The sequence below is a fragment of the Brachyistius frenatus genome, unplaced genomic scaffold, assembly GCF_029030835.1.
Source record: "Brachyistius frenatus isolate BFR_SWC_R1_liver_20210118 unplaced genomic scaffold, ASM2903083v1 Contig_1, whole genome shotgun sequence".
NCBI classification, from domain to species: domain Eukaryota; kingdom Metazoa; phylum Chordata; class Actinopteri; family Embiotocidae; genus Brachyistius; species Brachyistius frenatus.
In genome coordinates, this window is record NW_027210600.1 from 5,452,352 (window position 1) to 5,480,259 (window position 27,908).

The window sequence follows — 27,908 nt, forward strand, 5'->3', positions numbered from 1 at the left end:
AAGTCTACAGTGAAATCGCAGATGCAACCAGAAAATTGTAAACATTTTTTTTTTTTTTTTAACTCAGGTAGTTGATCAAGTGAATACTTACTCGTGAAGGTTATAGCTTCCCTCTGCTCCGTGCACGTCATGGTGCTGAGCTGCTATGCGTGCAACAAAACTTTCTGATTGCACCTCATATTTGTATGTAACAAGGAAAATATCCCACATCTTAAATGCATCCAGATGTACAAAAAAAAACTATTAGTAGTTCGACTATATTTATAAAAACTGTGGGAACACCTGAAACAGTATTGAAGGTTGAGAACAATACGAGACCAAAGACTAACTGATTACTATGAGGAAGCAAATGTTTGTGCTCATTTAAAAATGTAAACTGCAGCTAAGCTAACAGGACAACAGACATAGAGACAGACACATGGAACAAACTCACGCACATACACATGGACACGCAACAAAAAAACGGAACTCTCGGTCCAATGCATCCAAACGGCTTTCAGTGTGTTACATTTATAATGGTGAAAAAGTGAAACAATCATAGAAGAAAAGAGGATGAATAAACCTGATCTCATTTGGAGTCTCCTCCTCCTCGTACTTCTTTTTCTCTTTCTTCCGGAAGACGAGCCAGATGATTAATATGACAATGAGGACACCGAGGGATATTCCCACCACCGCGCCCGCTACCATCCCTACATCCCTCACATCTGTGAACGAGAGAGGAGAAAGTGATGGAGAGATAGAGTCACTCACTGTCTCTGGTCACATATTATTCATAGTTTTCCATCTTAAACTCACAAATCCCCATCCTCCCTCCCCCGTTTACACGAGAAACACTCTTTACTCCTGTGCCACAAATTCAATTTAACTTTAGGGATGGAAAACCGTTTCTGCTGAGCTACTGGATGTGTCGTTTTCTCGACACATGACCTTAACCGTCCTGGGCCTCTCAGGAAATGTATTAGTATGACAGTGAAACATGACTGCTGGAGCAGGGGTGCTGACCAGTTGCCACTGGTTTAAGTTTAGTGCAGTCTAGTGTTGAAGCACCCACGGGAGGATGAGGAGGGTGAAAGGAGGTAGTTAGAAATGCATGGGGGGGCTATAAATTTGCTTCCAGGTGCAGTTTGAAACAATAACCATCAATCAGTGTGGCAGTTTGGTGTGAGTCGAGTGCTGTGAGGTTGACGTCCCCCTTTCCTCCCAAAACTTACGCTGCATTGTGACCTCAATGGTGCAGTTTTCCTCTCCCACGTCATTGCTGGCCGTGCACCTGTAGACGCCTGTGCTGTCCATGGTGAGGTTCCTCAGGGTCACCATCTCTGGGTTCTTCAGATCTGGGGAATAAAAACGGTTCATTATTTTTACGAATGATTATTTGTGCACAAGTCTCTGCTGTTCATTGTTCATGCATTCCTGCATGTTTACAACCCTCAATGTCGATTATATTCAAAGGACATGAGAGACCGCTGACATATATTGCGACCGTAGAGAGAGTGGGAGAGGACGAAGAAGCGAGAGGAAGACAGAGAGACATTGATGGAGTGTTTATTTTAGAGCGAGGCCCATCACACTGAGGAGGACTTGAGGAGAGGAGAGGAGCAGGAGCGTGTCTGACGGAGCGATGGAGCCCCACAGCCCCACGGGACATTTAGTCATCCCTACCAATGACAACCATGTGATATTACCTTTCACCAGACCCATAAATAATGGCTGCTGACGTTGTGTGTTATCGGCCAATGAAAACTAATTAGACTGAACAGGTGTTGTTTGGAGGATGTCATTAATTTGAAGGTTTTGATCTGGACATGGATGCCGGTTGAACACGGGTGGAAAAGCGGAGACAGAGGGGTTGGCACCCTGAGGGTGTTTCTGCTGGTTTGGAGAATACACAGCAGGGAAAACCGCCCTTCCATTAGCTTTTCTGCCTTTAAACTGCCTATTTGGAGACAGATATGCCTGGTTAAGATCCAAGACGAATGCCAGAATCCACACTGTGTGAGTGAAATTTGCTTCAGGGCTGCTATGAAGCCAGTGTTTCAGGCCTGTCGTCAGTGCTGCCAATCCAGTTCTGTGTATTACATTTGATTTTCTCCACTTTACACACAATCAAAGAAAGCACTCACACTGACTTCATGCATGCAGGTATAATTCACTAGAGCCAGGCTGACATTTCAATGTCACAGATATATTCATCAGATCACAGTATCGGGCGAGATCTTTGTGTTTATATAAGTCATCCCAACAGAGTACCACTGCAAATCACAAGGCTGTGCTCTGTTTGATTCTTTGGGGGAAAATATGATGTTTCGTGGTCCTGGGCTTATTGCTCAAATTTGGAGAGAGTGTAAAGATAACAGAGGCATGCAGAATCAACTGGGACAATCAGAGCCCGTTTAAGTGCCCTTGAGCAAACCGTTGTAACTGATAATGACTCTGTGGAAGTAGATCAGGGATCAGCAGGAGGAGAATCTAGGCATAGTTAAGTCAGAGGTTTGCAAATATACAAATGTAAAGATGGAGGAGGTGAAGGAATGGGGGTGCGCTCAGCAAAACGCTTCATCCGACAAATGCAGCTAATAAAAAATATAAAAGGCACGAGTAGGAAAGTGAATCTTCACAGCATTTCTCTGCAGAGGGATTGAATGGTGAATCAGTATGTCAGTGCAGTGCCAATTATTTCTCTTACCTATCAGTGCCAGGTTTGGCAGTTTGCCCAGACTCTTGCCTTTGTCCAGCACTCGCTCCCACTTGTAGCTAATGGGGTCGGAACCATCGCTGGATTTACAGCTCAGCTTGACATCGCTGCCCTCCAGGAGCTTACCGTCCATCCAGCACCGCGGCTTGGAAGGCTTGACTATGCGGACACAAAAGAGTCAGAAACGGTTGAATACAAATGAGCGACAAATGAGAAAACTTTATCTTATCAGAATATTTAGTGTGTAGTATCCACAGTTTTGCATTCAATTTGGAGGATTTAGATGCTGGCTTTTTCCTTCTTGTGACATAATAATAATGGAGAAAAGTAATGGAATGCACAAACGGGGACGGAGATACATTTATCTTACACACTGATAAAATAGTAAATATGTACATAAAAAGTGTTCATCTAAATGCAAATGACTCATAAATGTGGCATATTTTGAAAGCTTTAATTTTAATTTGTGAATATTGTGTCTTCATCAGTAGTCATCAAGTAGCCAAAGATGAATCTGTGACATGAAAGCAGGCTTTGTTACTAAAAATAAAAGAGAGACTCACTGCACTGGACCTGAGGTCTGTGTGAATCACATAGAAATACAGCAACATTTGCTCATTTTGCAATGTAATTGCTCTTATTAAATACAGATTTAAAACTGTATTTAACAGTTTTAAAGCTCAAACAAATACTCTACAGCTCATAAACTCAATCCTGATAAGCTGAATTATGGTTTACAATGGCTTTTCTCTTCAAATAGAAAATGTATGAGTTCAGAATAAAACACGACATAAAATGCAGATCACAGATATAAAAGTAATAATAAAAGAGTATATATGCCTGGTTAAGTTGCATAAAGTTGAAATATTTTACATGCATTGTAAACTTTATTAGAAATTGTCTGTCTCTATCAGTTTCTGGTGTAATTTGCAAGTGTTAATAAAGGATAGGTTAATGTAGCCTGCTTGTTCTCATGCACGCGCATGCACGCACGCACGCACAAACACACACACACACACACACACACACACACACACACACACACACACACACACACACACACACACACACACACACACACACACACACAGTTCCATAGGGAAGATCAGTGTGACCCCAAAGCTGGCTGTGAAGGCTTGTGGTAATATGTTCTCCACAGGTCAGAGGTTCTTGTCATAGTCCAGCAGCTGGAGGCGTCGTAGAGTATAGCAGAGCCCTGTGCAGATGCTCTGTTTAGATACATGCTGAAAGGCACTGCCACAAGAGCAGGAAAATAGCACATTGTTTTCTCCATTGCAAGTGACATATTTTTAGATCAGTGGTGGGCTAAATTTAAATATCTATTTTTGTGTTTTTATCATGTGGTCATGTTAGCAGTGTTGACTTTCATCTATTCGACTTTTGCTGCTTGTCAGTAAAGTGTCAGTAGAAATAAGTGTGGAAGGCTAACATGCAGTGAGTGAATAGTAGCCAGTGCTTAAAGCCAGACAGTATTATGTGCATTTCTCCCTTTGTTTGTGTGACCTTACTTCTCTCCATACCCTGCTCTCAGAGGCAGAGTGTATTCCGCTCACACCCTGGAAGGAGTATAATGAGAGGAGCTGATCGCGGAGCACTGACACTTCGTCTGTGCATCTCTCAGCTCTGTCGGGGTCAGTTAGGCCTAACTGCAGCAGTAGGAGTTGGAGTGTACGCAGTAACCTCAGCAAAGTAAAAGCCAACACACAAACATTCAACATATACACACTTTAAACGCACTCGAGTCATAAATCTGCACATGCAAATCCACACACTCTGTGGCGAGCACAGCGCACACATCCAGGCATGAACGTGCAAGCTTACACATAAACATAAACAACCACTGGAGGCACGCACAAACTCTGGCACACACACAAATACAGTCGCACACTCTCTCATGCTAAGCCAGCTACCAGCTCAGCTGCCAAGCTATTATCTTAGCGCGGGGAGCGGGAGAAAAATGCAAATGTTCGTCTCTCTCAAAATCGAAAGTGTCACCGCAAAGCTGAGGGCAATTTGTAAAAATCGAGGCACTAACTCACTGAAATGTCTTTATGGAAGAGAGAAGGGAGTGAGAGCGAGCGAGAGGATTAACAGACTGTTCCATTAGAAAACCAATAACCGCGGGTTGAGCTAATCTCCCATGATGTTTTAATAAATCGCCTGCTTTTCTGACATTGAGAACGATCTTGCTCCTCCCGCTGGACTTTGTGGCTGGATTTAATGGTGGAGCTTCTCCCCTTTTGCCGCCCGTCCTTTAAAGTTGTTGAGCTATTTGTGATATGCAGGCAGAGACACATATTACCACTGAGCTAGTTGTAAAGCTGAGCCATTTATAACCATCTGTATATTGGGCAAATGAGGAAAACAAAAAAAGTGAAAAGGATGCCCATAAAACGTACAATGACTTTGTTGTGGCTTGTGAGGCCGAAAGAGGCTTTTCTCTAGTTGCAAGTCTGACTTGTACAAATAATATTTCTAAGGAGCTTATCTGTAGTTATATTGATGGCAGCTGAGTTTTTTTCATTCTCGAATGCTAAATTTATTTGATTACCCAACGTACAGCGGACCTAGAGAAAGGCCTGCTCTCTGTTCCCTCATAGATCTCAGAGAGGACAGAAATGTATAACTACTTAACTTGATATTTGTCTGTGTAACTCAGTCCCTAACTTAATCAATCAGTTCTGTGCTTTTCCAAGCCCAGTTGCATGTTTCTGGTCTCACCTCATCAAGAAACCAATCCAAACGAACCCAAACAGCATGAGCGAAATCAAATCACACTGTCTGAATCAAATTGAATCATTAGATCAGTCAGCATGACGGAGGAAATGTGCCAGGCTAATGATCCAGTGATTAGGTCTGTGTGTGAGTGTTATGTGTGTGAGCGGCTGTATGTGTGTGTGTGTGTGTATTTTTCATGTACAAATGGGTTTCCTCATAACTTGATGGCATGCGCACGGACGTGCACGCGCTTGTGCACCTGTGTGTCTACAACCTGCGTGCACGTGTGTGTGTGTGTGTGTGTGTGTGTGTGTGTGTGTGTGTGTGTGTGTGTGTGTGTGTGTGTGTGTGTGTATTACAGTGGATCTGAAAACACTCACCCAGCACAATCAGGTTGACCTGGCTCCAGTGGTACTTTCCCCCAGTCTTGACTTTACAGTAGTACTCCCCAGAGTCAGTCAGCAGCAGGTCACTGATCAGCAGGGAGGCGTCTCCTCCCAGGTACTCCCCTGCAAAGGACAGACGGCTGGCCTCGCTGCCTGTCGCCTCATTGGTGTACACCTGGCCCCCGAAGAAGGTAATAATCTGTGGACATAGAGGAAGACATAAACAAAGATCTATTTCAGACCTTGTGAGACAGACAGAGGCCGATGTTTAGCAGGAGCGTAGGCAGACATCTGAATATCAGCTCCAGCTGCCTTATGCACGGTCTTCCCGCTGCCTCTTAACTTGCTTTCTCTTCCTTTTAACAGAATTCTCCAATTTCTTTGTGGACCTGGTACTTTATTTTTAACCGCTGGCGTTGTCAGTATTCATCTAATTAATGCAACCAATCCCCCAAATAAGATTAACATCACTTAACTGCAAGTTTGGTGAACTTAATGTTCATGTCTCAACAGTAATACCCTTGATACATTTTACTGGTCGACTGCCATCAAGATTTAGAGTTACATAACTCTAATGATGGAGAATACACAGCTAACGCACATCCACGTCTTCCCTCTCTGAGTGCACAGTCTTGGGAAAAACAGACTACCAGCACTCTTGGGTAACATTGTTAACAATCACTTTTTAATTAACGTTGGGTAAATAATATTTCAGAAATGAATGCATTTGCTGGAATGCCAGTATCAGTGTTCATTTAGCTGATAATCTGCGAGTGCTGTTATCTCCTTCTGGTCTTTCTACAAGCGGAGCCGTCAAATTGACCAAAAACAAAAATCTATTCTGGTGCTGAGATAAAAGATTAATGTACTCACACTGGCACTGATGTGATGTTAGCACCAAATAACAGGCCACACAACTTCCCAAACGTCTCACACTCAACACAGGCCAAAGTACATGATAACACACACTATATTTTCAGACTATGAATAAATAATACTTCACTTCGTCCTATTTTACTTCTTGCTGGGAAATTATGTTTCATCTTTTGTTTTTATTAAGCAGTGTATCTACTGGAAAGATTTGAATGAGCATTAGGTCATGTTAGATTTTGGTCAGATTTGGATCCAGTAGCGCCACAACGTTGTCAGTTTAAAGGACTTTTTAGTGCATAACTCCTGAACTGAGAATAGAGCATTCATTTAATGAATCTTCAAATATCAAATATTTTTAGTCACGATAGAATACAGTTGTCTCTGAATGATAAAGTGCATAACGTGCCCCACCCATTGAGTATATTATGCCATCGTCATGCCTGTTTATATATACACAGTAAGCATGTTAGTTGGCTGGCTGCTACAAAATCGAATAATCTAACTCTATTGTTCTGACTGCGTACATATCTGTACAAATGGGAAAAATAAAATTATCGGTCAATTAATTAAAAAAATTACCGACAAAGGTATGAAAGAATGTATATATATAGGATCACTTACAAGGCCTGGTTGAGTCAGCAGCATTGTCTATAATATAATATACCTGGTGGCAGTAATAGAATTATCAGATTCTAATCAAATGAAGTAAATTGAAATCATGAATCAATGCTAATAAGAGCAGGACTATTAATATGCAGTTATATACTGTATGTGCATGGGCATCGATAAAAAACATGTGCATAAATGTGTTTATAAACAGTATATGTGTGTGTGTATATATATATATATATGGCTGTATATGAATATGAATACATACATACAAATCAGCATCACAAAATAGATACAATATACAACACAAAATAAACAATGACCAGATGAAGTGTATCCCAAGCAGAACCAGGCTAGCACATGAAAAACTATTTTCTACTGTTACTATTTGACAACATTTTTTTTATCATCCTTATTTTTAGCGCAGGATTCATTGATGTTTGCAAAGACTGTGTCTTCAAAGGGAAAGAAAAAAAAATCATTTGATTTGCAATTTCACTGTGGTCCTGTAACATCTGTAAACCTGTACCGGAAAGCTTTCATTTTTCTCTGCTCTGCCTCTTTATGTCTTTGCTTATTTCTGTCCTTTATGTGTGTCTTTGCCTCTCTCTCTCTCTTTCGCTCAGTCCACACACACAAACACAAACAAACACAGCTGTCACAGTGGCCTATTACTCAAGGCAAGTGAGAGCCTGCAGATGGGGACTGCTAAATGCTGGTGCCACAGCACATCAGTGCCTAAGAAACAGGGGCACCTGCTGCGAACACAGGTGACGACTGGCCATTTGCACACACATATCACATATACGCAGACCTATACACATAGACTAGGTCCTAAGTAAACATGTAACACGCCGTGAATGCAAACAGTCATACATTACTGTGCCAAAGCTACAGGCACAAAGTGACACGGGCCTGGCACCTAAACAAAGTGGTGCATATTTTAAAGGCACCTGCCGGTGGGCACACTTCTGCTGCCTTCCTGAACTCTGGACATTTATTACTCACAGATGTGTGAGCCCAGACTGCACCACATGTGTATGTGTATTTATGCTTCTGGTTATGTCTGGGTGTATTCTGAACACATGCTTATGAGACTGATAGAGGAATTGGGAAAGTGTCTGTGAGACTGAGGAATTTAAGGAGACTTTAGTAAAACCACCACAGGCTGTTAACTCAGTTTGCAATTCAAATGAGTTGGTTTGTTTATTTAGTTAAAATTAAAAATACTATATGGAGAAATTTTGGCTTCTCTGATAACAAAAAAATAAAACAGAATCTGAACTTTGCCTGTACTGTAAGCATATGGCAACAATATCAGTGTAATTATGTGAATTATATTCATAGAAGAACACACATGATCATTACTATGATCAAGGAGGGATTGCTGAGGATCATTAGAACCAGATTCCACCAAGAGAATTGTTAACATTCAAGTTTTGCTTTTCAAACTTTTGCCCATAAATAACTTAGTTAATGTAGCTGAAGAAAAAAAAAAATACATCAGACTGTTATTCCACTCTACTATTGATGAGTATTTATCAGCTCTGTGCGTGACAATTGTCATCGTAATAAATGTCAATATTATATTCTAAATTGTGTGCTGGAAGGACAGCAATTACGCACTGCCACGCAACAGCAAAGAGTATGCCTCAACTAATATGGCACCACTGCAGCTGGAAGTTTCTCACAGGATGATAATAGGTAGAAAGTTAATACATTCTGCAATAAGAAGGCTTCTTTTCAATGTTGACAATGATATCCTTCCAGATCAGTCACGGATGTTGCTATAGTAACATAAAGTATTTTGAATAACTACTGTATATTTAGGGTTCAAAATTGGCACAGTGAAAACAAGTTTTTAAGCCTTTATGTCGATGACACCTTTATGTTTTCAGCTCATCCATCCCATTCTTATGAAAGCCATATCCCTGGAGGTCCTCAAGGAAATTTCTTCGAATGCAGCAACAACTTTCACCTTGGACTCAAGGTTGAACTGATTAGATTCTAGTAGCCCAAGGTCATTGGATCATTGTGACCTCACAAAATACATTTGTGGCCATATCTCAAGAATTCATACTAATTATGACAAAATTTCCCACAAGTTTCTAAAAGGATAAAATAGGATAATGAAATGATAATGCTATCATATATACAGGTCAAAGGTCAACTTCACGGTGACATCTTAGTGTGCTGTAAATACAGTTTTCTGGCCATTATTCACTAAAACCAAAACTAAGGAACAGAAGAGGAAATAGTGATCATATTTCACATTTGTTCGGATACTGAATTGGTGACACTGATCTTTGGTAACCACCTTGAAACTGGTGATTGTGTCGATCGATGTTTATGAATTTGTATCTTTTTTTGCAGTAACATCCACACTTGAAGCTTTGTCTGCTGTCAGTCAGCTATTTTGGCCAAGCATGGGTCAAAAAAGGAATTTTTCTGTTGTTTGTTTCCCTTAATGAATTTACACACGAATAGAGTGGCCATTGAGCAGAACAAGAAAAACAAAAAAGCTTAAGAAATTCAATTCAAATCAATTTTATTGACATTGTACATATTCCTAAAAAAAACATTTGATATCTCCTCATTGCATGTATTATATGAATCTGGACGGACAAGCATAAACTGCAACTTGACTGTGAAGGCACACAACCGCGAGGCACTTCATGTAGATTAATTTGTGCCCCTCTGATGCCCCATCTCTTGCCCCTCCGTGTCCTTAACACATGTAGCCTGTACATTTGCTAACAGAGGCTAAATGTTGACAAGATGCTCTTCCCTTCTCAACATGGCCTTCCAGCAGAACAAAAGAATGATTTATTCATTCAGCTACAGGCATATTCTCTTTCCTAATCAAATTTTCAGACATTTGATTTTAATTAATGGTGCCTTCAATGTTATCTTCCCGTTAAATATTCATCGCAATGTGGCAGCCCCCCTCTGAATCATCAAAGCGTAAGACACTTGTTTTCCCTTTTCTTTCTTTCCTAGCCTCTCTGTTTCCTTTCCACACTTTACTATTCTTTCCTCTCTCGCAGCGTTACACTTCTTTGTGCCAACCGATGCACCAGTGCACGCACAAACAGCTTCCAAAGAGAAAGGAAATCTCTTCCTTCCAACAGAGAGCTGGTGAGATTTTACGCTCTGTTTGTTATCTGATACTATGTTCAATTTGGGCGAAGAAAGGCAATGATTCAAAACCAGTGAAACGACACCAAAATGTCATCAGAGGCTTTAAGACACAAAACCTAGTTAGACCATTTATAGACTTTAGGACAGAGTGGTGCTGCTGGTTGTAGCTGGAAGATATGAAGAAGCTACAATCAGCTACAACCTATTGATTTCATTTGTGTCATTTTGCAAACACAGCAGAATGTTTGATATAAATCATCTATAAATCACCATTGTTTAGGTGTATATATGTATATATTCATTTCTATGCTGCAAATATATCTATTTATGTTTTATATGTCTATTTATGTTTTATATGTCTATTTATGTCTGTCTGTTTTGTTTTTTTGGACGCTGAGAGCGAAGCTACAACCGCAGTCAAATTCCTTGCATCTCTTAACATACCTGGTCAATAAAGTGATTCTGATTCTGATCTATTTGGAATAAAAGGTTTTGTCTGAACCTGTTTTTAAAAAACGAAGCTGTCTTTTTCGTACATCGTAGTTGAACCTTGAACTTCATTGGGTAAAAATGAGCACAACCTGATAACAAGCATAAATCTACACTTTAGAACAATGAACATGTTTTTTTATTCCATGAGCCAGCAATTTGGAAACTTGTGTCTGCACAGGTTCAGCTAAAGAAACAGATGCACTCCCATTTGAATCAATCCAGCTGTCTACACTGACGGCATAAAAGCTGGCATGTTATTCCTTCGATATGCCTGTAAGTTTGAGCAGTAGTATAATTGCATTGTACGCCTGCAACTACAGTGACTCTGAGTGCTTCCAGACGCAGGTGACTTAAAACTCAGTACTGTGACTAAACGCATGCTGTGGAGACCATGGTTGTATAAAAGGCACAAGATACCGCATTAAAGTTCTACCAGCTGAGCCAGGTGACTTCCTGTTGGTTCCTCACACACATTCAGGATTAAATAAAAAATAATCATATCAAATTCTCGAAGTGACCATATTTGGACGAGCTGGGGAGGAGTGAGCGGTGGATCTGACTCGATCTGATTGGGAACCCGTCCCTGTCACTGAAACAGACATGCCCCCCCCTAGAAAAACATCTTTGTGAGGCATATTTTCTACATAATGATGATATTATTTTTAAATGGACCACCAGAAAACTAATAAGAAGGAGGAACTTTAACTAACAACAGAAAAATTACTTGACCTCATATTTTATGAGACAAGTTGAATGGGAGTCTTTTTTAGAGGCAACTTCTGGTGGTATTGCAGTTTATGGCCTCATTTTTCAGCCCCGGAAGCTACGTACACTTTTATATACAGTTTATATTCGCCACAGCCCAGTGAGTGCCGTTGCTGAGGGCTCGGCGTAGACATAAACAGAGCACCAAAGCTTCTGCTGCTCTGCAAACGCCTTCTGTGTAGACACGGTGCCAGGCCTGACAGCGCAGCGGGGTGTTGCTGAAGTAGTAGACCCCAGCTTTCGAGACAACCTGGGGTCTTTGCTGTGGTTGATTTAAGGAGAAACACAGCAGTAATGCTACTCCAACTGCAAGATAGCATTAGTTTGAGTTAGCAATTTCTAGGAGCATTCCAGCTCTTCAGGCTATAGTGCTAATTACATATGCTACCAAGCTGACAGCCACGTCAGTTTGCAAGTGATGAAAACTTAATGAGGACTGTTTTTCATGTCTAGTTGTTATTGTGTTTATGCCTTGGGTGTTAGAAAAAGTTAAAAGTAAAGGGTCCAAGGTTACAAATAGAAAAAAGGAGTTGGGGAACATTCTGCCGCACGATTGTTCCTTTGTGAACGCCACTAAAACTTGAAGTGCCACCATAACTTTGGGCATTGAGTTAATGTGCAACTATTATGGCTCCTGTTGGAAATCAATCAGCGCGACCCAAATGGGGGGAAGATAGGGGATAGATAACGTGTATGTGTGTGTGTGTGCGTATATAGAGGAGAGAAGGAGGCAAAGGGGAAAGAAAGATACCTCTGCTGTAATTATAAAATACAGCAGCAGGCAGAGGACTGTGTTTTAGCAGAAATGTTCCATTGTCATTTTGTCTCGGCAACTTCACAGTAACTTCTCTGAGCCAAAGGAACAAGTAATTACATTCCACGTGGAGTTGCAAGTAACGTCTTTCATATATTGATGAACTGCATTACAATGGGAAGACTGGCATAAAACAGGAAGAAAAATTGAATGTCCTCTTACCACTTTCTGTTTGGAATTTGGTTTCTGCAGGAGCCACTCGATGTCGAGAGAGCTGGATGATGGGAACTGGTGGTGGCATGGTAAGGTGGCATTGTCCCCAACGACCTTCTTCATCTCCGTCTGGGCACCCACTGACAGCAGGCTGAATAGAACTGAGGGAAAGAAGAGAGAAAAACAAAAAAAGCAGTGAGGAAGAGGTAGAGACATGTCAGACGGGGACACTGGTGTCATCCCAGCTTGAGACACGAGACAGATGTTGCTGATAGGAAGTGAAACCACGCAGATAGAGGAAATGGAGACGCAAGGGGAGATATGACCCAGAATCCCAATCACTATCGGATGCTGAGATATGTCACCGCCGAACACTGAAGAGAGACAGAATAGGGATTGTGTTTACAGGGAATAAAGTTTGGCATAGGAGGCCGGAGAATATCATTATGATGATTTTTTTGCTATCATATTCTTATTCACTGCAGCAGTTTTGGGGAGTTGTGGCTTGGTACACCAACATATGGACAATTCTGCTATAAAACTGAAGAGTCACTTGCTGCAATTTTCCAAACTAGCCCTGGCCCTCTTCCCTGTGATCACAGTATGTCAACAGTTTTGAGATCCGACCACACATCTTTTGTGATATCCAAAACTATTGCAAACATGAAATCATAATGACGCACACACACCCAAAACTCCCACAGTCTACTCGACGAAGAGCTTAGGTTGCAGAAAAAAAGTGGCAATAATTACAAGTGTGTGCACAAGCGAATGACTTTGGGCACTGGCCAGACTGTCAGGGTCTGTGTCTCAGTGGGGGAACAGCCAGGCTAATTTATTGGAGGATGGTGGACAGCCTGGTGGGCTTGAGTGGAATTAGCCAGAGGCGTCACAAGGGGTTTGCTGGAAGCTGAAACTATGGATGGTGTGGATGGTGTGTGTGTGTGTGTGTGTGTGTGTGTGTGTGTGTGTGTGTGTGTGTGTGTGTGTGTGTGTGTGTGTGTGTGTGTGTGTGTGTGTGTGTGTGTGTGTGCTTGTGCTATTAAGTGCATCGAGCGGGATGGGGCACTGGTGAGATATTCGACTCCCTCCACCTGGTTGAAAGACTGCACAATGCTGCAGAGCTCCACTGAGCTTACATGCTGAAAATATTTTTGGCTCTACAACATTTAACTTAACAACCTGCCTTTGATTTAATTGCTGAATGAGCCAATAGCTCCAGGGGATTCTGAGCGCTTAAAATAAAAGTTATCCAGCCTGGCAGATGCTCATTTGAAGTGAAATGTGCAGCCTGTGTAAATATTGTTCCTCCTTTTTATTACCGTGCGACTTAATAGGTGCTCAGAAAGTTCTCCTATTTGCGCAGCAATAACAAACATCATGGTGTGGGATACATATCTGAACTAACACTATTGACAGGTGTCATGACTGCGGTGGAGTGACTCAACCCAGAGATACTGACTGGAAGAATGCCTTTGTGCTCAGCAGACACAATCACATGCTGTCAAATGTTCCACAAGAGGCCATGTGAATGCATCAGCACTCACTGGGCGCCTGTCCACTTGTTCACTGGTCCACCCTCGCCGGGGCCAACACCCTGTCCCATAAGTGATCTTTGGGCCAGTGAAAATGTCAGCTCTGTGCTGTGAAACCAATGAGTCAGTGCTGATGCAGGACGCTGAGGCAAAGAGGGCCCTCACAGAAACCACTTCTCCCCACAGAGCTTCACTCATACAGATGGTGGATTTCAGCAGTTCTTCAAGTTTTGTTTGAGCTCTGTCACTACTTTGTGAGTCCTCCGCTACAAACCCGAGCTCCGGGTCACTCACTGTCAATCATATTTAAAGTTTCCAGTTGGTATTCACCAGTTGGACAGAGAGAGGGAGAGAGAATACTGTGCATTTGGCTGAGGGCCTCTGCGGCCCATTGGCAGCCCAGGAATGACACGACGAATTGCTGAGATCCTTCTGCTCTGTTGGCCCACCTACTCAGTTCAACTCATTAGTCAGCAGAAAAAATAAGGGCCACCCACCCTTCCTCACAGAGGAGCTCCTGCACCCTCAAGGTATCCCCGTTTATGACTTTTTAATGCAGCATTTGCAGGGTCATTCATCTTGTGGGCTCCCTGCCGATATTGGTGAGGATGTCAGAAAAGAGAGAGAGAGAGAGAGAGAGCGAGAGAGAGAGAGAGAGAGAGAGAGAGAGAGAGAGAGAGAGAGAGAGAGAGAGAGAGAGAGAGAGAGAGAGAGAGAGAGAGAGAAAGGGGGGCTTTGCAGCATAAAGGTTATTCAAGAATGCTCCAACCACATGTGTGTGCACAGCTGGTTGGACCTAATGGCGCGAATTAATGGTTGATGGTGGAACAAGGGTCTGCTGGGAGACCTGTGCCCACTGTCTTCCCTCAGCTCCTCAGGCTAGCCTCTGTAATCAGCACTCCCACACTCATCAGCAGCCCAGGGCTGAACCCGGCGCTGTGCAGCCGGCCTGATAAGAGCTCCCTGCTTCTTTCCTCACCTCTCACCTCATCCTTTAACTGCCCACTGCTTCAACTGTGTGCTCTGTAAATGGAAGAGTTTACCTGAAAGATAGATAGGACCGAAGAGAGCGCAGAACTGGAATCTTTTTCTACAAAAAGTACTTGACTCTCCACTTGCTGACTTTAAATAGACCTCCAAAGAATGACTGGGGTCAGCTCACTCACTTCGGCATTGTTGGTGTCAGAAATGTGCTTCACTGTCAACAGTGAGGTTTTGAGGGCCATAAACTATATGTATTTCACAGAAAAAAAATTGAAGTTAAATGTGTTGCATGTGTGACAGAAAAGAAATTGTATTGTTGTTGTTTTTTTTACCAGAAAGAGTTGGCAGACAAGTCGGAGGGGTTTTTTGGTTGGTACACAGACACTGCTCCCCACTTTCCCACTTGTTCATGGTCTTGCAGAGGGGCTTTTGTGCTGTGGAATAGATGACACAGTGCTCCCAAAATAAGCTCGCCTTGATGTGAGTTTGAGCTCGCATTTGGATTGGCCTCATTCACCGTGTGCACAGCTGGGATGGTTTGGACTGCAAGACCCCATCATTTGTGTCAACATCGGCTGGGAGACACAACAGAATTCATCTCTGTGGCAGCACTGTGCACACATTATGAACATTTTGTTTGGTTTTTGTGACCCTGGCTTTCGATTTGCAGTAAGGTGACCTCGAAACAATAAAAACTGCGGACCAAAGTCGCTTCTGCCTGTATAACAGTGGGCTGTGTGCATTCACGTGTCTTTATGAGATTGCAGAAGGACATGAGATGGCCATCTAAATAAACATGGCTATCTTGAGGGAGAGATAAATGTGGAAAGGACTTGTGATATGGTAGCTGGCGCCATATCCTCCGTCCCTTTTTGTTTTCAATTGTGTCTTCTTTTCTCAGCTCTGTTTGGCTCAGCCTTATGCGTCCGTTTGAGGCGAAGTTCAGCCTTTACCCACAGAAAGAAAGGAAAGAAGCATATCACAATTAACAAAAGAAAGTGAGAGCTAACAGCAGAGGTTTAGAAAGAGAGAGTGTGAGAGAGACACATTTGACAAAGAGACAGAGTGAGAGGCTGGGGTGAAATATGGAGGAACCAATTTCTATGAAAAGGCCCTAGGGGGAGTTGTGCTCCAGTAAATCCGCCTTACAGAGCCCTGCAATCTCATTATAGTGTAGCCAGTGAGACGGACAGACAGACAAACAAGACAGGCCTGGATCTTTCTCACTGCCCAAAGTCAAGCCACATATCCCCTCATTCAGCACATCAGCCCGGCTGGGGCCTATGCCATGTCCAAAGCTTATGACCTCTGGTATTCAAACACAGCAGATCAGAGGTGTGTGTGTGTGTGTGTGTGTGTGTGTGTGTGTGTGTGTGTGTGTGTGTGTGTGTGTGTGTGTGTGTGTGTGTGTGTGTGTGTGTGTGTGTGTGTGTGTGTGTGTGTGTGTGTGTGTGTGTGTCTGTGTCTGAGGGAGGGGTGGGGGAATGGTGCAATTTGAGCACTTATAATGTGGAGGAAGGATTATACCATCACAAAGGTGGTGTTGGACTCAGGTTAGCAGATGCACAAAAGAAAAGAAAAAGATTGGAGATAGCACTATTTTATTTCCTCTGACAACGTCCTGCTGTGTGAATTCATGCTGCGTTTCCTGTAAAGAATACATGTGCACACATCTACACTTCATGGTGTGTATGATGTATGCTAGATCTCAACACATGCTCTTTCGCAACGACACATTCCACTGCTGCCTCGCTGCATAACAGAGATGGAAGGGAACTGTCTCCTGACGACGGTAAATCAGTGCCTCGGCACACAAACCTATGATTTGGAGCACAGCTGTGTGAGACATACAGACTCGGGTCACATTTGACTGACATTTACAGCCTCATTGCAGTAGGCAAAAGTAACAATCATCTCTTGACAGTGCCAATCTGTGCCAGAACTGTTTATCTTGTGTCATTTGTGGCTTATCAAGGAACCAATTTCAATGCATACGCAGGGAAGTTTGGACTGTGATCTATATAAGACTTGATGCATGTAAGTGGCAAAATCTCACATAAATGCAAATACAATCGCTCCATTCTTACTGCTGACAGAGAGCAATTTTTTTTTTAGCTGACTTGGGGACATCGTGAGAGCATAGGGCATGAGACAACAGGGAAATTCTCACAGCTCAGCATGTTGCCTTAACGGCTGTGTCTTCCCCAACTCACAGCACTCCAATGCGACCTGAACTGGCTATTCAACTGCCCAAAAAAATCTACTATAAATACCACCGATGTGGCACAGATTTACAGATAGGTCACATGTTGGCCTTTCCTCTCCTCTGATATCTTTGAGGACTGAGGAATGCCAAAAAAAAAAAAACAACCTCAGATGTCTCCGCAGACAAGAGGCCACCTCCGGTTGTTTGAAACGGTCCCCATGCAGGTTTTGTGAGAGTCCTTTATTCATACAGTCACAACTCCCTTTTTAATTGCAGCTTCTTAAGGAGTAAGGCTCTTTAAATGTACCAAGTTATCATGCCCCATTAAAACACATGTTTTGCATATGACACACTACACTGGTCTCCTTGTAGTTTCAAGGTCCAACTCATGAATATATTGCTGCTGTGAAAATCAAAGGGCCTGTTTTTTTTTTTTTCCTGACTAGAGGCTGGTTCTTTGAAGGGATAAAATCCCATAATCCTTCTTGCCTCACACCCAGCGACCGACGCTACCTTCTGCTGACATGGAGCTTTTGTCAGTAACACTTTACAATAAGGTACATAACAAGAAATGGAACCAAATAAGAGCTAACTGCTAATTAGCAACAGCTTACAAGAAGCTCCCGAATAACTCTTTCTTAAATATTAGTTGTTACTTATGTATGTATACGACATCATTCAACCTGACATTATTCCAAAGCGTTTAATAAACCCATCAGTCCAGTAGATGTTAACGTGTCGATGTCACATTTTGCTGCACCGTGGTGTGAAAAGTAAAGTGCAACCATCAAAAACCATGTGGTTAGGGTGAGTAAAGGACCTGGTAAAGGGTGAAATAAGTAATTCATACATTACGTAAGTTAATTATGTTACGTTATGTGCATAACTTACTAGCGTTGCTTAAAATAAATTCACATGGACTTTTGCAGACTGACGGACTTGAGCGAAATCCTGTGTTTGTTCCATCTAACAGACTAAACCTGACCTCGGTCACATGACCTCCTTCTCTGATCCTGGTCGTAAATGCGTGTCCTATTCACACCTGGGCGAGGCAAAACGTGACACTGACACTGTACCCTCTTGTGGGCTGACAGGTGTATCACACGTTGTGGCTGCGTGATTACCTCACTATTACCTGACCTCAAGAAAACCGGCTTATTTAACTGACAAGCAGCTAAATGAGCCCCATTATCAACAAATACAGCCACACTCCATGGTAGCCAGATAACTATGGTGGGTTGCACTATTTTAACAGTAAATAATACTGAAGCAGAGTTACATTTGTTGTAACTTTGCATGATGCACCACCTTACTGAAGCAGACATGAAAAATACTCTAAACGTCCATGTTTTTTTTACACCATAATACTCATTAGTTATGTTCTACTTAGCATCAGAGTGTCGTCCATTTATATTTCCATCCTTTGTAGCACCATTAAATGTCAGGACCATTAGATAAATGAGCCAACTGAACCTTGGGAGGAAAACTTCTAAAAGTGAGGGCCATCCTGTCCATGCTCATCTTTGATAGTTTCAAAGGAACTCATGCTGGTACAGTAATGGGTGGGTTTGAGGAGGAAAAGAAGGAGCAGAATCATTTCCACGATAAATCTCTTGGAGGAGGGAAGGCAAATGGGAAAAAAGAAGGAGGACCAATGGGAAAAGGGAAATGGAGATGAAATACCACAGAAGTCTGAATAATGTAAGGCCCTGTGGTAAATGCTCACCTTGTGCCGCTCTTATTGCCTTCATTAGCATCCCTTTCATGGCCTTGTCACTGCTGTCATGTCGAGCGATAGCAACGCCATCCCGCTGACAGATCCCCAAAATAGATCCGAAATTAGTTTCGCGACAAGCACTTTTAATTCCCCTAAAGTATTCTGCATTTTCCCTCAGCAAAATAAGGAACTAGGTAGGAGATGAGAAAAAAGCTAATTACACCGTTACCCAAGGGACAGAGAGAGTCAGTGAAACATGCTTACAGTGCTATGCACATCTTATCAACGAGGCATCTGGTGGCGTCACCCGCACTCATGGGTGTAGCTGTCCAAGATGCTACGGCTGCTCCATAAATCTTCTGGTTTTAGCCTGAAACTGTCCAAAGAGCACAAGAGTCTTTCTCATCAAGGGCTACATTTTGATCTGAAGTCCGAAGTCTCCACTGGGACATTTTCACCAAGGTGCTTGTCTACTCGCTTTTATCCTCTTTGTACAATTTTGGGTTAGTCTCTTAAAAAAAAAGAAAAAAGAAGATAAATACACGCAGACACTGTATATTCAAAGGGAAAGAGAACAGCAAACTGACTTTTAAGTCTTTCCACCTTTATGTGGCTTTGGTAAAAACAAAAAAATTCAGCCAAACATGTGACCCAGTGGAAAGAGTGACACGCAGAAGACAAACTCCAGTCTCTTTCTTTTTTTTCTTTTTTAAAAAAATTAAAAACCAATTCACCATCTTGGAAAAGACAGTCCCTATTTAAAATGCTAATTACAGCCAGGCATTTCACAGACTTCAGCCCGACTTGCAGAATAATCTCCAGAAGCTTGTGTGGTGTTAAACTATTTACAGCTTCAAAAAACATCAGTCAAGACATTCTTCCTCCCTCAAATGTGTTCAGACTGTACGAGGTCCAAATGTCAAATGGTCTGTTTTGCACCAGATAACACGCTTCAGTTAAATGGGGCTTGGACAGTGACCTCTCTACGCAACAACAGATCCTCCCAACATCTGGCAAAGCATAAACAAACCGGCGTGTGTGTGGATATTCACTTTGTTCTGCATGAGCGTCTCCGTATCTGAGACTTTAAAGAAGCATGCAGCAAAGAGGAGAGGGAGTTAACGTCTTCAAGAAACTTATTACCAAGGTGACTGAAGCTGTGTGTGTGTGTGTTTGTGTGTGTGTGTGTGTGTGTGTGTGTGTGTGTGTGTGTGTGTGTGTGTGTGTGTGTGTGTGTGTGTGTGTGTGTGTGTGTGTGTGTGTGTGTGTGTGTGTGTGTGTGTGTGTGTGTGTATGTGTGCGTGTGTGTGGGTGTGTGTGTAAAGGGCACACCCTCCCTGCAGCTCACGAACGCAGCCTTGAATAAACCTGCTGTCCCCCACTGAGAAGACACAATTTAATGGAGGACAGAGGAGAGTGAGTCCTTTTTACATGTGAAGACACTCACAACAGATGCTTCATTCTGAAATGAAACGCTTTCTCTTTTGGCGAGGACGTTTTTGCTGAGACTCATTTTCGTGAGCATGTGTCTGAGACTGAAAAGAAAACAATTGCTTGGTTTCATAGTGGTAAGTCAGCAATCTGGGACATCAAAAGAAAACAACTCCAAATCCAGTTAGAGAAATTATATTTGCTTTGACAGAAATCAGATTTGTTTTCCCCTCATGAAACAAACTTTCTTTCTATTCCTGCAAAACAATTTTTATTTCCTTATTTCACTGTATTCAACAAACGTTTGTCCCAAGACTGATCTTATTCCTTGATCTGAGGCATTAAGGTGTTTGAGTTGGTAGGAGTTTGAGAAGAAAGTGAGAAATATTCATCACAGAGACCTCCAGTGTGCTGTAGGTGCAGACTCCACAGTGTAGACATCTCAATGGAAGGCTGGTCTTTGCTGAGTTCAAGCTCTGCTTGACCCTGCATGCCTGACAGATGGTGCACAGAGAAACAAGATGAGCTGCATTCATTAAAACACTGAAGAAGACCGGTTCGCCTGCTGCTGATCAACTTAAAGCTTTCCTGTTGGGCATTGGTATGGTATGATATCAGATCAGCGCAGCACTGCTGGAGTCTGGACAGACGGGCTAGCCTTGATATAAACAGCCATAAAGCCCACAGTGCACACATAAACAACCTTTTTCTCCGACAGCTCTTCCTGGCACATCAGGTAACCGTGGGCGCAGCTCTCTGGTCGCAAAATGTTCCTCAATTTCCCGTTATTTATGTGGTCTAATCTCAATTTGTGGCTGGCAAGCATGTGAATGAACTCCTCTCACATTGTTGGAGTGGCTGGACATGGGCACTGACCTCAGCAGATCAATACTTAATAAGCTTTTGTGCTGCCAAGTCCATTTTGCTGCAATCTGCAATTTTTTATGTCCATTAGGTTGAAAATAGAGCTGACTAGGTGTATGGCCACAGGAAGTAGAATGCATCGCGGTCGCCCCGATGATGGATGCTTCACAGCAGTGCGAGACCGATGAAAACTTCAAATACTATCTACCTCATGCACTATAAAGTAATACACCCCTGGCTTTTATTAAATGCAATTCAATACCCCAGTCGTGTTTCAAAGAAGCATTTAACAACTTGTGGGAAGACAATAAAAGCCACAGCGGGCTACACGGTTAAGTTTGCTGGCACGTGACGAACAAGGAGAATGGGAGGAAAACAAGCCTCGAGCCAGCGCTATATTTGGAGCAGCAGTAAAGTTTAGCTTTAGAAGCAATGTAAGATACTTCCAATCTGGACATGTAAGCAGCACATTCTGGGAGCTCGTAGTCCGCAGTGTGTGGGGATTCTTCTCCTCCTCTTCCTCGCCTCTCTGCACACACAGATTTACTTCCATTATTTAGGTCACTGCGATTATTTGTCACTGTCTAAAGTCCAAGTTCACCTGGGGTTCGATGGCAAAGCCTCTCTCAGCAAAGACGTTAATTTACCTCGCTGGATCCACGAGAGAGTAGGAACTGAATAGAACAGAGCAGCTCCCATGTTGTACATTTCAGCGGCTAATTGAAAACAGACGGGACACTAACTCCCTCTCTCCATCCGCCCGGCGCTCGTGCGCTGCGTCACTGACATATTAGCGCTGTCGCCAGTCCTACGGTATGCATCTGACACGGCGTTTTACCTGATCGGTTAAGTGGAAAATAACAAAGCAGGGGGACGCCTTATGACAGGGTGATATTGTTACAGCCACTAATGCCGTAGATGCTGCTGCAAAGGACATGAAGGTAACCTATCCGTTGAAGCCCTTGACTGGGAAGGACATGTCAATGGCTGCCATTTCCCCAGAGGTTAGCAGATGCGACGTCTGTTTTGGCAGCTGTATACCGAAAGGTGTTGACTGCTGGGGTAGCTGACAGAGCTGGTGTGGTGGCTGCGTAATAGCCAGGGAGGTCAACAGGGGCTGCGAGGCTTCCAGGAAAGGCCTCATTTTGGCTCATTTAGGAGAGCTAATGGAGCAACCTACCATCTGTCTTTATGATTAGCGAAGACCATTCATGCAGGACACTAAGCCTACCACACACACCTACGATGTATTTCTACGCACAGTGGAACAAATACAAATATCCACAGTATGTTGTGCGCCTTTGGGCTCTATCTAATCAAAATTGCATATATCATGTTCGGGAAAGCATTCATTTTGATTTTGAAAAATAAAGCAAGGAGCATTAACGTGTTAAAGGTCAACCAAGAAAAGAAGAGAGTCACCACACAAAAGCAAGAGTCCTCTAAAGCTGTTTTCAAGTACACAAAGTTTGTGTTGAAGTCGCTCTTAACAGCGATACAACACACACACACACACACACACACACACACACACACACACACACACACACACACACACACACACACACACACACACACACACACACACACACACACGTCTCTAAACAAATACGCCTGCCCTTTGTGCTGCTCAGCACCCCCCCCCCCTCCTCCACCGTGTCTAGAAAAGGAATGCCCACGCGGCCACATCCGAGGGCGGAGAGAAGATTGAAACCAGATGAATGGAGTTCGGGTACAGCACGCTCGCCGGGGCCATATTTCACTCCCCGAAGCCTGATTAAAACGAGGTGCGGCACTAGCTGGGCCAAGGCAGCTTATTCTGGCTCGGGGAAGGACGTTTGCTTACACCCCGGGCAAGGAGGAAACAGGGCGAAGGTCACAACTAATGTCTCTGGAAATGTCTCACGTTATCCCAGAAAAGGTTTGACAAAGCACAATCTAAACTTTCACAGATTAAAAATAAATCCACAGTCTTCATTTAAAGATGCATTTGATTGACTTTCATTCTAAAACATTGAGGAATTGCGGTTTTCTAAAGGGTACAGTGGCTGTTAAAGAGGATGTTTAAAGTAGGCCATTGGTGTGTGTTAACCGACGTGCCAAAAGAAACGAGGACAAACTGCAAGAATTGTGGTGAAAGGATCGTGAGCATCATACACAAAGTTACAGTGATATGAACAACAAGACACATGCTGCCACATACACACGTTTTGTTTTTGTTGGTACGATTCCAAAATATGAATCCATGTTTGAATTATAGAAACAGTAATATGCCTCTTTTACTTTGTCAAATATCCAGGACTGCTTTAATGGTGGACTGAATAATGCTTATATGTGGTTGTGAGAGTTGGCGGTCCTGTAAAGTATCATTCAACCCATAAAGATCCCTGGAGGAACCAGGCAGCTTTAAGAGTGTGGTGTGCATGTTGACAATAAAACCTGAGTACTTACAAGATGTGACTGTATTTTCAAGATCTCTGAGGCCTAACGTTCATGTTTGTGTCGACAGACGTTACAGTCGTTGTTGAGCAACGTTGCAAACTTTGGACAAGAATTCACTTGGAAAGAAAAATGGCTAAACATGCCACGTGTTGTTTCTCCCTGCCTTTAAGAGTTAGCTCGCTCAGCCGGTCAGCGGGCCTTTACACTCACGGAGGTCGTGTTATTGTATGTATGTGTGTGTGTGTGTGTGTGTGTGTGTGTGTGTGTGTGTGTGTGTGTGTGTGTGTGTGTGTGTGTGTGTGTGTGTGTGTGTGTGTGTGTGTGTGTGTGTGTGTGTGTGTGTAGATGGAGGGAAAGGGTGTCATTTGCGTTCTTTCTGAGTTAAAGTGTGGAGCAAGACAGCAACAGAACGTGACAGAGAGGGAGTCTTGGAAGCTGTCGGTGCGTCTCTGTTCCTGCGTGTGGAACTTAACACATGTGTGATTGTGACTGATTGATTAGCGGCCTGTTTTCATCGACTGTCTGCAGTCGCCTCTCCGTAGAGATAGCGAGGAAGAATGGGTGAATTTTCGTACTATTTTCCAGCGCTGGCTGCTTACTTTTTCCTTCCCGTGCAGCTGGCCGGCCACACTCGCGACTCGATGCCAAACACACTCCCCTCTATCCCTCTGACATTTTAGCTATGTTGCCGCTGAGAGAGTTGTGGCTCGCCTTCCTGCCGCCTGCCTGTACACATGAGTAAATAAGGCCCAGCTCATTTCATTTAGCCATAATGTTTAATCTGCATTTGCTTGGTCAACGAGAGGTTAATCTCATTACCTTGTGCTAAATGGCATGCTTGGGCAACCTCTGGCAAAACGAAGGCTAGACGCAAGTTAATTAAAAGAGCAATTAAAAGAAGACAGTGAGTCACACTGATCAGTGGTATTATGTTAGTTCCCCTGACACCAGTGCATTGATGCTGAATAGCACCATTCTACTGTAGTCTGTCACTAATAACAAACCGCTTTTCATCGGCAACAAAGGAGACTAGTAATAGAGGAACAATAGAAAACCCGAGCTTTTTCTGTGGTTGAACACGTGCTTCAGACTACCTTTTAGCAGTGGCTGTGGTTTACCTGCTGTGAGTTGGCTCATTAAAAGAGAGCCTCACTGCAATACACACACACACACACACACACACACACACACACACACACACACACACACACACACACACACACACACACACACACACACACACACACACACACACACACACACACGCTCTTATTAAAAATGTTAATCAACTCCAACAGGTTGTTAAAAAGCTGACATGCAATTAGCTGAGACTGGATTTTAGAAAGTTTAAATACCTGCTATTAAATAAGAGTTACACAATACAGTGTTACTGTATTACATATATATATATATATATATATATATATATATATATATATATATATATATATATATATATATATACATACATTAAAACCACTGATATCTGAACACTATCTATCTATCTATCTATCTATCTATCTATCTATCTATCTATCTATCTATCTATCTATCTATCTATCTATCTATCTATCTATCTATCTATCTATCTATCTATCTATCTATCTATCTATCTATCTATCTATCTATCTATCTATCTATCTATCCATCCATCCATCCATCCATCCATCCATCCATCCATCCATCCATCCATCCATCCATCCATCCATCCATCCATCCATCCATCCAATGAGAATTAAGAGAAAATGTAAAGAAATATTGGATTTTATTTTATCTCATTAACTCATGAAACAAGCAATACATTATATTCTCATGAAGTATAGAAATGCACATTGTCTGACTGACAGATACTTTCTTCCTCTCCCACTGGATCATGGGTTATTTGCTGAGATGCATAACACTACAGTTGGAAGTCATAAAAAGTGTGCGTCTGTCTAGTACTGGTAAAAAGATGTTCATTCCCCAACCTGATTACCACAAATCTATCTCAGAAATGACAAACATTAATTTCTACTTTACCCTTCTACAATACAGCCTTTAAGTGTCGTGATGCAGGATTTACATCAGACAAGATTTACGTCATCCTGAGACGTGTAGTCTGAGTTTACAAGAATTCTCCCTCCACGTCATCTCTGCGAGGGCCGTTAGACACTGTTCAGTGTTTCTGTGTGCGCTGTTAGCATACAAGAGGAAAGTAGGGGGAGCTGGGGAAATAGCCTGCTAGCTGCCTGCCCTGTGGGCACTACTACCGGCTCCAGCCTCTTTCCAGATGAATCATAAACAAGTCCCTCGGCCTCCGTGACTTAATCCCCTGTGACATCGCCACAGGGAGATGAAGAAAGAGGGAGCGCAGAGAAAAGAAAACATGCCCCGTGCTCAACTTTCAAGTGAATTAAACATTAGAATGAATGTGTATGAGGTGTATCTGAGGATATGTCATTGAGTTGAGGTAGTAATTTAACAGATCATAGAATCTGGATGTGGGAGGTGGATATTTTGAGGTTGGAGGAGGGGGGGGAGGTGGGGGGGCGGTTAAGGGGACTATATTTAATTTTTGTTTCATAGAAGTTGCAGTCACTTCCTCTCAAGCTTTACCTTCGAGGCCCCCCTTCCTCTTCATCCATGTGTGTATTATGCAAATACATGTCCCAGCAGTCCTTCCATTTAAATTTGGCCACATAGCTTAAGTTTGGGTAGTCTACAGAGTGTGGCAGCTAAAGCTATAATCAACATCATGCTCCTTTTAGGCATGAGAAAGCATACCCAGGAGGGAGCAATAAATGGATTTATTTTAGGAACCAGAATGTAGAATCTTAGTTCAGACCAGACATGCTAAGTGCTTTGTCCCTTATGTATCAGCCCTTGGGCAGTATTTCCTTCCTAATTAAAAAAAGAACAAGGTGCAGGAGGAAAACGATGGAGGCAGTGTGCTCTCACAGAGGTGGGAGCAGCCGGGCCTGGTGGCGTTTTTTTTTTTTTCTTTCTTTTCTGTAAAAGTTTGGGATATGAGTCTCACTTTGCCGGCAGTCTTGTAGGTTGTGCTGACTTAGGGAGCTTTTGTCTTGAGATTAATGAAAGACGTTTGGCTCTGTGGCATTTTGGATCCCACACAGAGGTTAAAAACAGCCTCTGACCAGTGAAAGGTTTATGCGCCGCACCGCTGAGAATGTTCTCTTCACTCAGGGAAGCAATTCTTTCATCCTACACTTTCTCTTCCATTTTCACCGACGAAACAAATAAAAAAAAATAAAAGTGAGGCTCAGCTGTATTTCAAACTCTTTTCAAACTAATATTTCCTGTGTCTTTCCTGTTCAGACAAATTAGAGTCTGCAAAATGCATTTGTTTTTTCAAGCTGGATAACATATTATATGTCAGAAGAAGGCCACAGTAACAGCATCAGCACCTGAATGTTGCAGGGGTATGCTGGTATAGCTGGTAAAATGCTTCAGAAAGCCTACAGCAATGAAGCAATGAGCGCGGAGAGGTGTTTTAGGTAATATTTGGATTTCCAAGGGGCGGAACGTCAATGTCCAAAACTGAAAAAGGTGCATCAGGTCAGGAGGAACCAGGTGGGGTTTCTCCGACATTCGTAAGGTAGTGCACCGTGAATTCGTCTCCCAGGGTCAGACTGTCAAAACCGAGCTCTACTGTGATGTTCTGAGGCGTCTGAGGGAAAAGCTTCCGTGCAAACGACTTGAACTGAAACGCACAAGTTTCTCGCTCACACTAACACAATCATCCCTCCCCACCACCCCCCCACTCACTGGTTTTGGCTCCCAGCTGCTTCTTTCTGTTCCACAATAATTTGTCACAAACTTAGATTTTTCTCTGCTCGAGTTTCAGGTGCGTAAAACATCACAGATGACCCAGGACGAATGCTTACAAAAAAAAAACACGTGTAACTCGGGTGCAGATTTTGTTTAAGCAACAACATTTTGAAAACGTACTCATAGGGTTATGCCTTCCTCCTGCTCTGTGTACGTCGCAGGTGCCGGATATCATTTACGTGCAACAGGAGCAGTCTCAGGACCTTTTGATCCACCCTCATACAGAAAAATGAA

General features: G+C 42.8%; 1 protein-coding gene across 1 annotated transcript in view; it reads right to left on the reverse strand.

Annotated features, from left to right (window-relative positions):
* clmpb (CXADR like membrane protein b) overlaps nt 1-27,908 on the reverse strand; it is a 65,185-nt gene that overhangs the window by 3,651 nt on the left and 33,626 nt on the right. The window contains exons 2-6 of the mRNA XM_069712357.1: nt 12,677-12,828; nt 5,815-6,019; nt 2,687-2,854; nt 1,212-1,334; nt 563-704 (exon numbers count right to left, since the gene is read on the reverse strand). Coding sequence (XP_069568458.1) covers nt 563-704; nt 1,212-1,334; nt 2,687-2,854; nt 5,815-6,019; nt 12,677-12,828 — 790 coding nt within the window. The remainder of the gene's footprint in view (nt 1-562; nt 705-1,211; nt 1,335-2,686; nt 2,855-5,814; nt 6,020-12,676; nt 12,829-27,908) is intronic.